The sequence below is a fragment of the Dasypus novemcinctus genome, chromosome 3 (genome assembly GCF_030445035.2).
Source record: "Dasypus novemcinctus isolate mDasNov1 chromosome 3, mDasNov1.1.hap2, whole genome shotgun sequence".
In the NCBI taxonomy this organism is placed as follows: Eukaryota; Metazoa; Chordata; class Mammalia; order Cingulata; family Dasypodidae; genus Dasypus; species Dasypus novemcinctus.
Genome location: NC_080675.1, coordinates 112290688 through 112305201, shown reverse-complemented (window position 1 = coordinate 112305201; position 14514 = coordinate 112290688). Strand labels below are relative to the sequence as shown.

Genomic DNA, 14514 nt, shown 5'->3' with positions numbered 1-14514 from the left:
TTTTAAATTTATTTTTAAAATATACTTAGATTACATAAAATGTTACGTAAAAAAATTTAAGGGATTCCTATATGCCCCACTCCCCACACCTCCTACTTTTCCCCACATTAACATTAGTGTGGTACATTCATTGCAGTTGAGGAACACATTTTGGAGCACTGCCACACAGCATGGATTATAGTTTACACTGTAGTTTATACTCTCTTACACTCCATTCTATAGGTTATGGCAGGGTATATAATGTCCTGTATCTCTCTTTGCAAATGTCATTCAGGAGAATTCCAGTCCTGAAAATGCCCCTGTATTACACCTCTTTTTCCCTCTCCATGCCTTCGGCAACTCTAGTGGCCACTGTCTCCACATCTATGATATTATTTCTTCCGTTGCTAGAATATAATAAGTCTATAGTAGAATACCAGTAAGTCCACTCTAGTCCATATGTTATTCCCCAAACCTGAGGATTCTGGGATGGTGATGCCAACTCTACCTCTAATTGAGAGGAGGCTTCAAAGCCCATATGGCTGATGGATGGAACACTCTTTTGCTTGCAGTTGTAGACCCTCTTGGTTCCTTGGTGTGGTGGTTGTCCCTCCTCACCTCCTTCTTAGTCACCCTGGGTGAGTCCAATGAACTAGAGAGTGGGTGTTGCAATTCCACTGAGGCTCAGGGCCCAGTTGGTACATGGACAGCCCAGAGATTTAAGTCTCTTGCGCAGATGCCTACCAATTCCAGGGACAACTATAGGTGGCATATAGTTCTTAACCACTGCACATAATATAAATTTCAGTCTCTTTACTATTAAATATACAGGCACTGGTACATAAGGATGCAGTCTTCAGGCTCCATTTAGACTTCCAAGAGAGATGAATACACAATTTTAATACTGTGTGATAAGGGATGTAATGACTATGTTAATGGAAACATAGAAAAGGGAGTAGTACTGTTAGAGGAAGTTATAGAAGGCATCAAAGGCTATGAGGTAGATCTTGGATGGTGAGTTGGCATTTATAAGATTTATGTGGAAAGTATATTAGAACCAGGAGAGACTAAAGGCAGGAAAATTCAAAAATATGACGAGGACCTCTATTAGGTTAATGGAAACAAATTGTGGTTAAAGGTAAATTTCCATATCAAGTTGAGAGAGAAATTTCAGAAATGTTAGAACGTGGGATGTGAAAAAACAGAGCTGGCTGAAGTTTTTCTTTTGGCAACTGAGTGATGCTCTTAAAATTTAGTGAATTGTGGAGAAAAAAAATTTTTTCTGTTGTTTATGCAATTACTGTAAGCTCTGTGAGGGATACTGTCTGTCATAGTAAGTAGTTGAAAATTGGGGGCTGGGATGTTTAAAAATATATTTTGGTAAGTCACCAAGATGAGTGATGATTAGTGCTATTGGAAATGGAAGAGATTGCCCAGGGAAAGCATGTAAAGTGTGACAAGAAAACTTTTTCTGAATATAATTGTTCTTATTTTTTAGATTGAGATTCTAATGTATTGCCAGCTGACAAGCCGACAAAAGCTGCTGTATCAGGCACTGAAGAACAAAATTTCCATTGAGGATTTATTGCAGTCTTCTATGGGCTCTACCCAGCAGGCACAAAATACCACCAGCAGTCTCATGAATCTGGTCATGCAGTTTAGGAAAGTAAGAGTTTATGTCAACTGCCTTGGAGTTGTCTTTATTAACCCACTTCAGGAAAAAAGCCTTAATGCCAAATAAATAAAGTATGTCAGTGTTCCATTATTGTTATGATGGTAGTAAGGACTTTTTAAAGCAGAACTGTTAAAAAGATAAGAAAATGGAAATACTTTCACAAAGATAAACGTTCAGAATTTGGGGTCCCTGTCATTCCTTAGAGTGATACCTGTTCACGACAGTGTTGTCCTTAAAATATCTTTTCCTCTTAGGTATGTAATCACCCAGAGTTATTTGAACGGCAAGAAACTTGGTCTCCATTTCATGTTTCCCTAAAGCCATATCAAATTTCAAAGTTTATATACCGTCATGGACAGATCAGGGTCTTCAACCATTCACGAGACAGGTAAGCTAATGTTAATATCTATTTACCCTAAGGATATTTTTGTAATTTGGAGGTTTATGGTATACTAGATAAATTTAGTAGAGAGCTTTTGAGTTCCCCAACAATGATGTATTTTAGCACAGAATAGACAACTATTTGTTGAGCATCTCATGGTAGGAGTTTAAGCATCCCTAAGGATTTAACTAGATTACCTTAAAGGCCCAATTCACTTCCATTTGCCATCTTCTTTTCTTAGCCTTTCCAAATCAGGAATGTGCACCTGTGTCCAAATATGTACTTGTACCAAGAGAGAGCAGCTCATGTCTGTGCCATTGCTGAAGTTGGTTTGTGGTGTATAATCCAGGACTGAATGTTACATGCTTATATGACATTTGTGCCTTATTACGCTTAGAATAGCATGTATGAGAGAACTAATTGGGTATCAAATTAATCAAATTTCCCTTCTTCTGAGGCTATTGGAGACTTGAAGTAGAATACCCTGTAGTCTTTTCAGAATCAGCAATCACAGATTTGGTAAAAGGTAATTATGTTAGATTAGAGACATTCTTTTCTGAATAAAAGATGTGTGGGTCCATTCTACAGCTTTGAGTTAGAATTGGCCTTGACATCTAGATTATGTAACAGAGAATTTCCTGAGTGACCCACATTTGAGAACCATGAATTTCTGTAGAGAAACAATATAGACAGTATTATCAAAATAGTGGTCCATATTTAGCCTAAAGAAATTGAAGTTGAGCTATGTTTCTTGGGTTTAGTTTTAAAAGTTTTTGTCTGAGAGATTGAGAGGTGATGAGTTTTATTTGGTTGGCTTTGGTTTTTTAGTATTATTAGTATTGTTTCTAGGATAATGAAAATGCTCTAAAAATGATTGAAGTGATGAATGCACAACTATGTAATTATATCAAATACCACTGATTGTACACTTTGACTAAAATTTATGCTTTATTAATATATATCAATAAAATTGATTCATGAAAGAAAAAAAAGTTTTTGTCTGTGATAGAACCAGGATGATAATTAGATAACCAGGGGGAAATGGACCAGAATTTTTGTGATTTTTGTTCAACATCATATATATGTATATGATAACAGTGCTGGAATTACCTCCTTACACCTTTAAGAACTTAGGACTTTGTGACATTTATGCCATGATTTTTGCTTGGTAGTATGACAACAAACTACTATAAACTCTTAAAAGTAGAAATAGTTTCACACTTAAAAGATTCTCTTTAATTTGAAACTTCTAGCCTAGTTAACTTCGTGATACTTATATTTGGGCTTTGGACTTACTTTGTTTACTTACTACTCTGCAGGTGGTTAAGGATTCTTCTTTCTCCATTTGCACCTGACTATATCCAGCAGTCTCTCTTCCACAGAAAAGGTAGGTGTCTTGATATTTGGGAAGGAAGGTATGGCAAGGATTTACCATACCTTTGTTTTGTTTTGTTGAGTGACTGATTTGGAACTAGTGCTGGTTTTGCCTGTATGCTAGGCCTTTATAAAATCTTGATAAGATTGAAATAAATTAGTCCTCTTCATCTGTAGGCTCTATGATTTGTAGCGATAACAGGAAGCAATTGAAAATAGTTAAATTAACTTTTCACATCCTTAATTTATAACTGCATTTTTTAAGAATTTCTTACCCTTGAAACTTGACAAAGTCACTGAAGGACTCCTGTTTTAACTAGGGACTTATTTCCCATCTCTTAAGTCTAAGAAAAAGAAGCCCCTCAATTTTGAACTTTGTTAAAAGTATTTAAAAACTTAAAAAAGAAAGTATTGAGGTCAGGGTTGGAAATCTTTCACCTCTGTCCGTTTGTTCTGTTCTGTTCTTCATCCTGGCATGAAAAAAAAAAAAAAGATGTTAGCCAAGGAACCAAAAGTCCCAAAGGTAGTTAATGAAGCACTTTCAATATGGCCCATATATTCCATATCCTCTACTGCAGTACAAACATAATGACCCTGGCTTCCATTAAAGTGGCTAGGTTGGAATTTTTAGAACATAAATACGTCTTCTGATTCCTTGTTCAAAATTCACCTGTTCTGCAGGCTTTAATTGGGTATTGTCACTTGGTGTGCTGTTGGATCTAACTTTGTCCTTTGGTATTCCAGGTATTAATGAAGAAAGCTGTTTCTCTTTTCTTCGATTTATTGATGTATCTCCAGCAGAAATGGCAAACCTCATGCTTCAGGGACTTTTGGCGAGGTGAGAAGTTTTTTCATTGTTTGTTAAAAGAGCCGTTGGGAATAAACAGGGACAAAGGTTGATTACTATGAAATGAAATATTTAATATTACGGTATATTGTTTTAGAGAGCCTCTCAGTCTTCTGTTAAGAATAAAATTTGTTACTTAGAAGAGATTAGTAATTCCATTTTGATCATTTAGTAATTGCATAATACTTCATAATAAACCTTAAATAAAACTATTTAAATTCCTCTCCCAGAAGATCTTAAAGTCCTCTAATATCTAGTTAGTCTCTTATGTTTTATTAATAGGCTTCTACAGGGCAAATGGTGGCTGCTAATGATTGCAGCATAGCCTGCCTTTAGAGTTGTTCTGAGCAACTTAGTTCTGCATTATATTTTTTGGCATAATGGCCTTAACTTTTTTACTTTGTGTTATGTTGATACAGTAATACCTTATTAGCAAAGGCTCTTTCCCTAATATGAGAACATGTTTATGATAGGGTTTTTAAATGAAATTGAATATTTCTTTTTTTAGGAGGTACCAGGGATTGAACCCAGGACCTCGCACGTGGGAGGTAGGCACTTCAGCACTGAGCTACACCTGCTCTCCTGAAAATTTGTTAACACCTAGAGAAGCTTTCCAGAGGATCTTAGTTTTCACAGTAGTAATCATGACATGCCAAGATAGAATTTACAAAACAAAAGAATGAAATGGCTTTATACTAAAGTAGGAAAGAATCAGCTGTTTCTAAAATGTTCAATATTCACGAAAGAGACAAGTTCATGAGAGACAACCCTTGGAAGGTTCCTAACTGCTATGAACGACCCTCAAACCTCCATGGAGCACTGAATAAGCATGTCTGATGTGGTTTGTTTCAGATGGTTAGCTCTTTTCCTGTCTCTGAAAGCCTCCTACAGGCTCCATCAGCTGCGCTCCTGGGGAGAGCCAGAAGGGGAGAGCCAGCAGAGATATCTGAGAAACAAGGATTTTCTTCTTGGGGTTAATTTTCCACTGTCCTTTCCCAACCTTTGCAGCTGCCCTTTGTTAAAGGTAAGCAATTAATTTAGTGTAATTCTCCTTTTCTTTGAGTTTATAAAAAGTAATAATATAATAAGTGATGGTCTGATGGCGCCAAAAAGGTCCCAGAGGAGTGGGTGCAGTGTATTGAATTAGGTTTTATATACAGTAAAGATATAAAGTTATCTTCAGTATACAGTTCAATGAATTTATACATATGTATATACCTGTATAACAACCAGATCAAGTTAGGGAACATTTTCGACACCCTAGAAGTTCTTCTCAGGCCCTTCCACTCAGTTCCTCTACTTCAAAACAAAGTTGGCATTTACTTCTGTCATCATAGATATTTTTATTCAGTTTTTGAACTTTATATAAGTGAAATTATCTGGTATGTACTCTTTTGTGTCTTTGTCTGGCTTCTTTTTTTTTTAAAGATTTATTTATTTATTTAATTTCCCCCCCTCCCCTGGTTGTCTGTTCTTGGTGTCTATTCGCTGTGTCTTGTTTCTTTGTCCGCTTCTGTTGTCGTCACCGGCATGGGAAGTGTGGGCGGCGCCATTCCTGGGCAGGCTGCTCTTTCTTTTCACGCTGGGTGGCTTTCCTCACGGGCGCACTCCTTGTGCGTGGGGCTCCCCCACGCGGGGGACACCCTTGCGTGGCACGGCACTCCTTGCGCGCATCAGCACTGCGCATGGCCGGCTCCACACGGGTCAAGGAGGCCCGGGGTTTGAACCGCGGACCTCCCATATGGTAGACGGACGCCCTAACCACTGGACCAAAGTCCGTTTCCCTGTCTGGCATCTTTTACTCAAGTATTTCACTGTCTGAATAGATCACAATTTACATCTGTTTTATAGTTGGCAGGTGTTTGGGTTGTTTCCAGTTTAGAGCTATTATGAATAAAGCTAATGTAACACATTCTTATGAATTTGTAGTAATATCTTATTGTGGTTATATATTGTATTTCCATGAAAAGTAATTATATTGAATACTTTTTCATACAATTACTGGCTAGTACAGAGTAGGTGAAGGGGAGAGTGGCAGGAAATGAGGTCAGAGATATAAGTCCAGTCCATGTGGGGTCTCAGAGCTTATTGCTTAAGGGATGGCTTTGATTGTGAATAAGATTGGTGACCCTGGAGAGTTCTGAAGAGAGGAGTGATAATTACTCTACTTGTTATAGCTTTGAACTGGATTAAAAGTTAAGAAGCTAGGACAGTATCTTCCATTTTCCTTGTATCCTCTAATAAATGTACTTGGTTGTTAGTTTTATGCGTAACTGTTATCAAATGCAGGATGTTCTTTGGCCAGATCTGTTGTTCCCTGTACACTAATTAGTCCTTATGATTTCCTTCTCTTTTATTTTCCTGGTTGGTTTCTCAAGTATTGCGGATAAGTCCATGTGCTTTTTGGACTCTGGAGATAGGCTTAATAATCCCAAAGGAGAGTTGGGTTCTAACCTGTTTGAAATATCGAAGTTAGTGGTGGTAGGAAGATTTCCTAGTGATGAAATATTTTTAGTGCATATACTGGGAACACTGATATAGCTGAAGGAGAATTGTTTAACCTAGTGTAGACTAATTCCTTCTTGAAATCCTTCAGTTTGGTAATATATGTTGCTACAATTATAATTTTTTACTAGTTCTATTTTTGTTATAGGAAAGCCCTATTTTCCCAAGGGTTTGTTATTTTCTATTATGTAGACACCTGCATCTTAATACTTGGAGATAAGCATCACTTAATATTTGTAATCTCTGTTTTCTGAAAATACAGTGGTGTGTAGAGCAACCTCAGTGAGGTCCTTATATGCAATTAATGAATTGTTTGAGAAATTCTTAGGTGAGCAGTATGCTTTATAGGAAATTGTGAGTGAAGTCCTAAAGTTTACTTAATGTAGGTTAGATTGGTTTCCATTTCCTCTTTAAATTTTATTTTCTGTGTTATGGATAGGCATTTGCTCTTGGGGTGGTTTAGAATGTACACCAAGATACTGAGCCTGTGTGCTACAGGTAGCTGAAAGCTCATCATCTATGCCCAAAAAAATACTGTTCTGCTTTTAATCTCATCTTCATCACTAACATATATACATTGAAATACCATCCAACCAATGTATTTTGCCAGAGTTTGTTTATCTCATAATTAATTGTAAAACTATCCGTTCTAACAAATCTTCTCTTTCAGCTAAGCAGAATGACCTTACTTGGCTTTCTTGAAGCTGTGCATAGGTTCTGAATAAAGACTTTTTTTTTGAAGTTCAATGTTTAATAATTACTAAAATCGTAATAAAACCCATTATATCTGTGACCTTTGAAGTTTGACCTCAACTCAATATTTTATACCACATCTGTTAAGTATGTACATATGCTAAATAGTACATATATATTGTTGTTGTTTTAGGCGGTTCTGGGAAATTGAATCCAGGACCTCATATACGGGGAGCAGGCACTCAACCTCTTGGGCTACATCTGCTTCATATACATATATATTTTAGTATATACATATATATTTTAGTACGTACATAACATACTTGTTTAAAACAAAATATTAACAAAACAATATCTACCTTCATATGCAGTGCACTGGCGTTTATTTTAATTTTTTTAAATGTTAGTTATAACCTATAAAATAATTTCATGACTCTCACAGCTCACAGTTTGAAAAATACAACACTGGATGACTGCTCAGTATTAAAATTGCAAGAGCACTAAAAAGTCACCATGTAAAAGGTTCTGGGGTCATTCATTTTCAATAAGAAAAGAAAGAAGCTGACCTTTCAGAATTTAAGAAAGAATCTCACTTCCTGAGTACGAAAGAAAAGTCCAAAAGCTGTTCAAGAGCAATTTATACATTTCCTTGCAGTTACTCTGATATGTAGTTAATGATGAAGGCTCACCTCTGCCTTAGTACATTCTGGTATATGCTTGTTATATCCCTTATAATCAAAGATAGCATAAAGGTAAGCAGGTTCGAAAAACTGGAACTATCCCCCACAAATTAAGAGAATGAAGTTTATAACTCAAGATGCTTGATATATTATCAAATATATACACACCAAAACCAGGCTTCCGAATTACATAGTCTTTGATTCAGCAAGTATGCAACTTAAAAAATATGGTTGACAAAAATGTGCCCTCAAAAAAAACCAGTAGCCCACCAAATATGGATAGTAGTGTAACTTAAATGTAGTAAGTATCTGCTGTGCTGTTTGAATTCTTCAACTAGTTTTAAATACTTGGGTTCTTTCTCAGTATGTTGTTTTTTTTGTGGGATAGATTCACCATGCCTGTACTTTGTGATTTTTGACTTTCCATTCCTGGTATGACTTATTCCCTGTCATTAATGTCTACAAAAATATTTCTGGAATAATAATACTATTTGCAAATCCTATAGGAGACTCCTTTGCTTTAGAAATCCTACTATGTAATCAGAAAGAAAATTTATTTTCATAGAAAACAGAAATGACTATTACTATTTTTTTTAATAGAACAGTAAGCATCCTTATTACATGAGCTAGGATGGAAGGGAAGAATTATTTGCCTTTCCAGACCTCGGTTTTCCTCAGGTAGAATTCCATCTTCTTGCCCTCTAGCATATAGCTATCTGCTCAGTCACACTGACCTGGCCTTGAAGCAGTGCATGCAAGAAGCTTGCCCTGCTGGAACTGCTCCTCCAGAAAACCTCTGGTTTTGGCATTCTTTTCCTTTTTATCATCTTTCTTCTGAATTTTCTTTGATCTTTCTTTGTTTAAAACCTTTCCCTTTTCTGGAGTCACCCTGGCCCTCTTCTTACAGCCCAGGGGCAGACTGGGTGGGACTGGTAGCACTGCTGGTGTGCTGTCAATGAACACAATACAGTTCTTCACCAGTGTCTTGTTGTGGACCAGCTCATTATTGGGTGCATTGTAAACAACATTATGATCCTTCTTTTGTGAGTACAGCACTCAGAACCCCAGGAGAAGTTCCTCACATCAACCTCAGGGCATAGTACTTGTTGCCTCCTTGCACACAAACTGTGTGTGTATGCGGGGGGACCAATCTTGGTGTTGACAGCCGGGCGTCCTAGCTCATACTTCCGCTTCTTGTGGTAGGGCTTTCTCTTGCCCCAGTCTTGCAGCACTTGTGCCAGTTGTCCCAGGAGATGCCAGTCACATGGCGCTGCCTGAAAAGAGGAAACAGAAAGCTTCACAGTCTGGTTTGTAAAACACTGTCCCGCCCCCCAGAAATGGCCAGTCTTTCTTCTTACTATTTTAAGCAAGTGTTCAAAAATATTACTTAAGGGATATTTGCTGTTATTTTTGTGGTGAATTAAAAACTCTTGAAGGACAATGGAAGTCTTGAAAGATTAGAAAAGGACCTATGTATAAATGTGGAGTCCCTCTTTAAAACTTGGAGGGGGTAGGAAGAAAACTTGAAAAAGATAACCAGAACCCTAACTAAAGCATTTGATTTTTTTAAAAATTTTATCTCAAGAAATTAATTAGTAACCATCTGAAATCATAATTCTCAGAAACAACTGATTGAATTCTGAAAAGATAATTTTCTTAGATTCATTTGTTTTCCTTCTTTAGTAGATGACAGACCAGGCAGATTAGAGGGGCATAAGTAACAGGTATAATGTATTAAGATTTTTAGGAGCAGGTGTAGCTTTGTGGTTGAGTGCCTACTTTGCATGTGCGAGGGCCTGGGTTCAATCCCCTATACTTCCTGAAAAAAAAAATGTTAAGTACTTTTGGGAGCAGGTGTAGTTCAGTGGTTGAGTGCTTCTTTGGTGTGTATGTGGTGGTGATGGGATTAAACCCAGGACCACCTTAAAGAAAATTTTTTTAAGACCTTTTTTTGATTATCCTTTGGATGCTAACATATATTCAGAAAAGTATAAATAATGTATATACAGTAACTTTTCACAAAACCTTATCAAGACTCTTCCAGAAGTCCTTTTGCACCCACTATTCCTTTCCAGTGCCCTTCCCTTCTGAGAGTTAGTGTAGACAGGTATTTGGGTCGTTTCCATTTTTTGTTATTACAAATAATGCTACTATGAGCATTACTGTGTAATAAATATTCTTATGCATTTTGTTGGTTATATACTTAGGAGAGTAAAATTGCTGAATAATAGTGTATGCATGTGTTCATCTTTAATAGATGCTACCAGACAGTTTTCTAAGGCACTTGCACTAATTTTCACTCTAATTCACAGTATATGAAAGTTCCAGTTGCTCTGTCTGACCAGAACATGTTATTGTCTGTCTCTTCATTTTAGCCCCTCTGAGTAGTAGTATCTCATTTATTATTAATTTGCATGCCTTTATACATTCTGGATATTAGTTCTTTATGTATTGCACATCTTTAACTCTACCTTGTTTTTCATTGTTTTAATGCTTTTTTTTTTTTTATTTATCTCTCCCTTCCCCAACCCCATTGTCTATTCTCTGTGTCCATTTGCTGTGTGTTCTTCTGTGACTGTTTCTATCCTTATCAGCAGCACCGGGAATCTGTGTTTCTTTTTGTTGCGTCATCTTGTTGTGTCAGCTCTCCGTGTGTGTGGCACCACTCTTGGGCAGGCTGCGCTTTCTTTTGCACTGGGCAACTCTCCTTAGGGGGCGCACTCCTTGCGCATGGGGCTCCCCTGCGTGGCACGACACTCCTTGCGCACATCAGCACTGCGCATGGGCCAGCTCCGCACAGGTCAAGGAGGCCCTGGGTTTGAACTGTGGACCTCTCATGTGGTAGGCAGATGCCCTATCCATTGGGCCAAGTCCGCTTCCCTTAATGCTTTCTTTTGATGAATAGTACTTTTTGTATCCTGTTGAAGACATCTTTGCCTATGCCAAGGTCATGAAGTAGTCTCCTATGTTTTTTTCCAAAAGTATTCTTGATTTACTTTTCACATTCAGACTGCCAAGGAATTGTTTTTGTATGTGTGAATAGTAAGGATTGTGGGGTTTTTTTTTGTATTTTTTGTGTGTTGTTTTTTTTTTAATGGTACCAGGGCTGGGGAATCAGCTCAGGACCTTGTATGTGGGAAGCTAGTACTCCCACTGAGCCACATTGGCTCACCTGAGTTGGTTTTTTCATTTGTTCTGCTTGTTGTTTGTTTGTTTTTTTGGAGGCACCAGGGACTGAACCCAGGACCTCCCATGTGGGAAGAAGGTGCTCAACGGCTTGAGCCACATCTGCCTCTAATAAGTTTTGGTATCTCGTAGTGCACAAATCCTTTAGCTTTGTTTTGCTGTTCTTAGCTCAAATTTTAGAATCAAATTTTAGAAGCCTTTTTAAAATCTCTTTTGGCAATGTTTGTAAGGCCACTGGTCCCCAATTTTTTTTTAATGTACCCCTATTGAAACATTTTTAATCCATTTCCCCAATACCTGTACCTTATTTTATTTAAAATTATGTACATCTACATTATTAACATAATATTTGCTTACTCAAAAGCCACTAATCTGTACAGTAAAGGATGCTTAGCTGTGTAGCATCCTTCATCTATGGTGATAGATGGAAGTACCCAAGGAAGGACCCACTGTTTCCTGTAGAGCATACTCTTTCTTCATGCAGCCTTCTCTCAAGTAAAACTCTCTCAAGCCCAGTTGCAGGGATATACTTGGGGATGGGGGTGAGGATGGGAATGGGATTCTGGTTAGGAAGGGTAGAGAGTGAATAATGATAAAGTGTAACAGTTAAAATATCCATTCCTCCCTTCTTCATACCCTTCAAGTGGGAAATCAATTTAGATGTTTGGACATTTTATGTAGTTCCTCTTGTCTTTGTTGTCTGGTTATTTTAAGCACCTTGTACTTAAAAGTTGAATAAATATTTGCTGGATGACTTAACTGAATATGGTACATTGGATTAGTGTTGGTTTTCCCTTTGATCCTGGATTTCATCTGAAGGAATAGCCTGCTGCCTGAAATTACAAGTATAGGTTTACTCCATATTTCAGATAGAGTTTTATGACAAGTTCTAACTTTTCCTTGTTGGAAATACCCAGGGAATTAGGAAAAGTGGATAGGATTGCTAACTTTTTTGATCATTTCTTGATCTTATTTTACATCAATTATTTTTGTCCTGCATTTGAGCTGAGAACTAGAGACATTTCTTGAGGAGTCCAGAGAGAAGCAAATATATGGAAACCTCAAGAATAATTAGCAGAAGGGACCGACTGTGAATGTTAGCCCCTGTAATAGTTATGTATTTTCATATAACAATCCTAAAACTTAGCAGCTTAAAAAAAAAAAACTTCTTTTCTCACACTGTTTCTGCTGATCAGAATCTGCAGAACAGCTTAGGTAGTGGTCTGGCTCAGAAAATCTCCTATGAGATTGTACTAGGGTTGCAGTTATCGGAAGGCTTGGCTGAGACTATAGGATCTGCTTCCAAGAGGCTCATTCACATGCCTGGCAAGTTTGTGCTGGCTGTTGCCAGGAGCCCTTGATTCCCTACTATGTGTATCTCTCCAAAGGGCTGCTTGAGTGTCCTTGTGCCATGGCAGCTAGTCTCCACAGAAGGAGTGATTCAAGAGAAAGAGTGAGAAGGAAGCTACAATGCTTTATGCAACTTACTTTTGGGAGTCACTAAGCCCAACCCACATTCAAGGGCAGGGGAATTAGTCTCTACCTTTTGAAGGGAAGAGTATCAAAGAATTTATGAACCTAATTTAAGATTACCAACAGTCCCTTGTTGCCAGGCTGATGCCATTATATTAGCTACTTCATTTCTTTTTTTTTTTTAATTTTAGAATTTTATTTTTTCAAACTTTGTTTCAAATTCAAAAAATAAAATAACAGACAAAATGCAGCTCAACAAGTTATGGAAGCATTACTTCAAAAAAGTTCTGTTCAGGCACTTTTATCTTACCTAATCCTAAAGTCAAACTCACTTATTCCTCCAGTGTTCAGAAAGATACACAGATGATCACAGATTGGTTAAATAACGTGATCAAGCTCTCCTTAATGAAGAAAATGAAGAAGAGGGAAACAAAATGCTTAATCTTACGCATCTCTCATAAAAGTAAACCCCATATTCGTTTTTTTTACTTTGAGGATTGATATAATGCCTTTGATTTTGCTATATAACATATTAAATATTACTGTTTTTTAAAAAAGATTTATTACTTTATTTCTGTCCCCTCCCCCCCCCCCCCCCGGTTGTCTCCTGTGTCCATTTGCTCTGTATTCTTCTGCGTCTGCTTGCATTATCCTGTGGCACTGGGAAACTGCATTTCTTTTTTGTTGCATCATCTTGCTGCATCAGCTCTCCATGTATGCAACACCACTCCTGGGCGGGCTGCACTTTTTTCACACAGGGTGGCGTTCCTTGTGGGGCGCACTCCTTGCGCATGGGGGACCTGCGTAGCAGGGTACTTCTTCTTGCGCATGGCAGCAGCACTGTGTGTGGGCTGGCTTACCACATGGATCAGGAGGCCCTGGGGATTGATTCCCGGACCCTCCATTTGGTAGACGGATCCTCTATCAGTTGAGCCATGTCTGCTTCCCAAATATTATTGTTAACTATACTCTATAAGCTACATCAGTTACATTTTTCCCCTTTATCACCATTTCTTAATACTTTGTGGTAGAACAACATTCCTGTATTTATATTATTAACTACAATCCTTATCTACCACCAAAATCACTGTTATACATTCCCCTTTATTATTTGCCAGGTGTTCTCTAAGTAACATTAACCTCCCAAGACTACTTGTTTCAGCCACAATCACATCCATAAATCAACAGTGTTTGTTACACTCATCATAATTGCTACTGTCAACTCCATCCATTACCACATATTTACAGTTTACCTTATTAAACATTTTACGTCCATCCATCATCAGCTCCCCCCTCTTAACCCACATTCCATCTCCTACCAACCTGGTACACTCCATAGTCCAACTCTGAGAAGACAGATAATGAATGTTGACTTAGCTACATCATGTTGTCTTCTTATTTCTGGTGAGCAATTCAGATCGAAGACTACCTGAGCTGTACTCATCAGTCAAGCCCAATCCCTGTCTCCTTCCTTCTCCTCGCTGACCCCTCTCTGACATGGCTGGGAATGAATCAGCACAGCAAGAAGCTCTTCCCCACCCCCCCTTGTATCTGTGAAATCCCTGTACTCAACCCACAGTGAATATTAAATTTGAGTTCTGTTACAGAGTTCAAAGAAATACCATTCTCATATCACTGGTTTAGGTATAGTATTAAGGAACTGACTAAAAATTAGTGAAAGGGCACAGATGAGTTGACACAGGTGTTCATGTCAAAATTT

The 14514-nt window shown here is 37.8% G+C and overlaps 1 protein-coding gene and 1 pseudogene across 2 annotated transcripts in view; one reads left to right on the top strand and one right to left on the bottom strand.

Annotated features, from left to right (window-relative positions):
* The window catches only part of INO80 (INO80 complex ATPase subunit), a 114734-nt gene that overhangs the window by 49008 nt on the left and 51212 nt on the right, over positions 1 to 14514 (top strand). For both annotated transcript variants that reach the window (XR_011648411.1, XM_004481521.5), the window contains exons 20-24: positions 1478 to 1645; positions 1909 to 2042; positions 3356 to 3423; positions 4155 to 4248; positions 5110 to 5281. Coding sequence is in view for 1 of the 2 variants with exons in the window: in XM_004481521.5 (XP_004481578.1) it covers positions 1478 to 1645; positions 1909 to 2042; positions 3356 to 3423; positions 4155 to 4248; positions 5110 to 5281 (636 nt within the window). In the remaining variant the exon portion in view is untranslated. The remainder of the gene's footprint in view (positions 1 to 1477; positions 1646 to 1908; positions 2043 to 3355; positions 3424 to 4154; positions 4249 to 5109; positions 5282 to 14514) is intronic.
* Positions 8688 to 13624, bottom strand: LOC139438184 (small ribosomal subunit protein eS8 pseudogene; annotated as a pseudogene).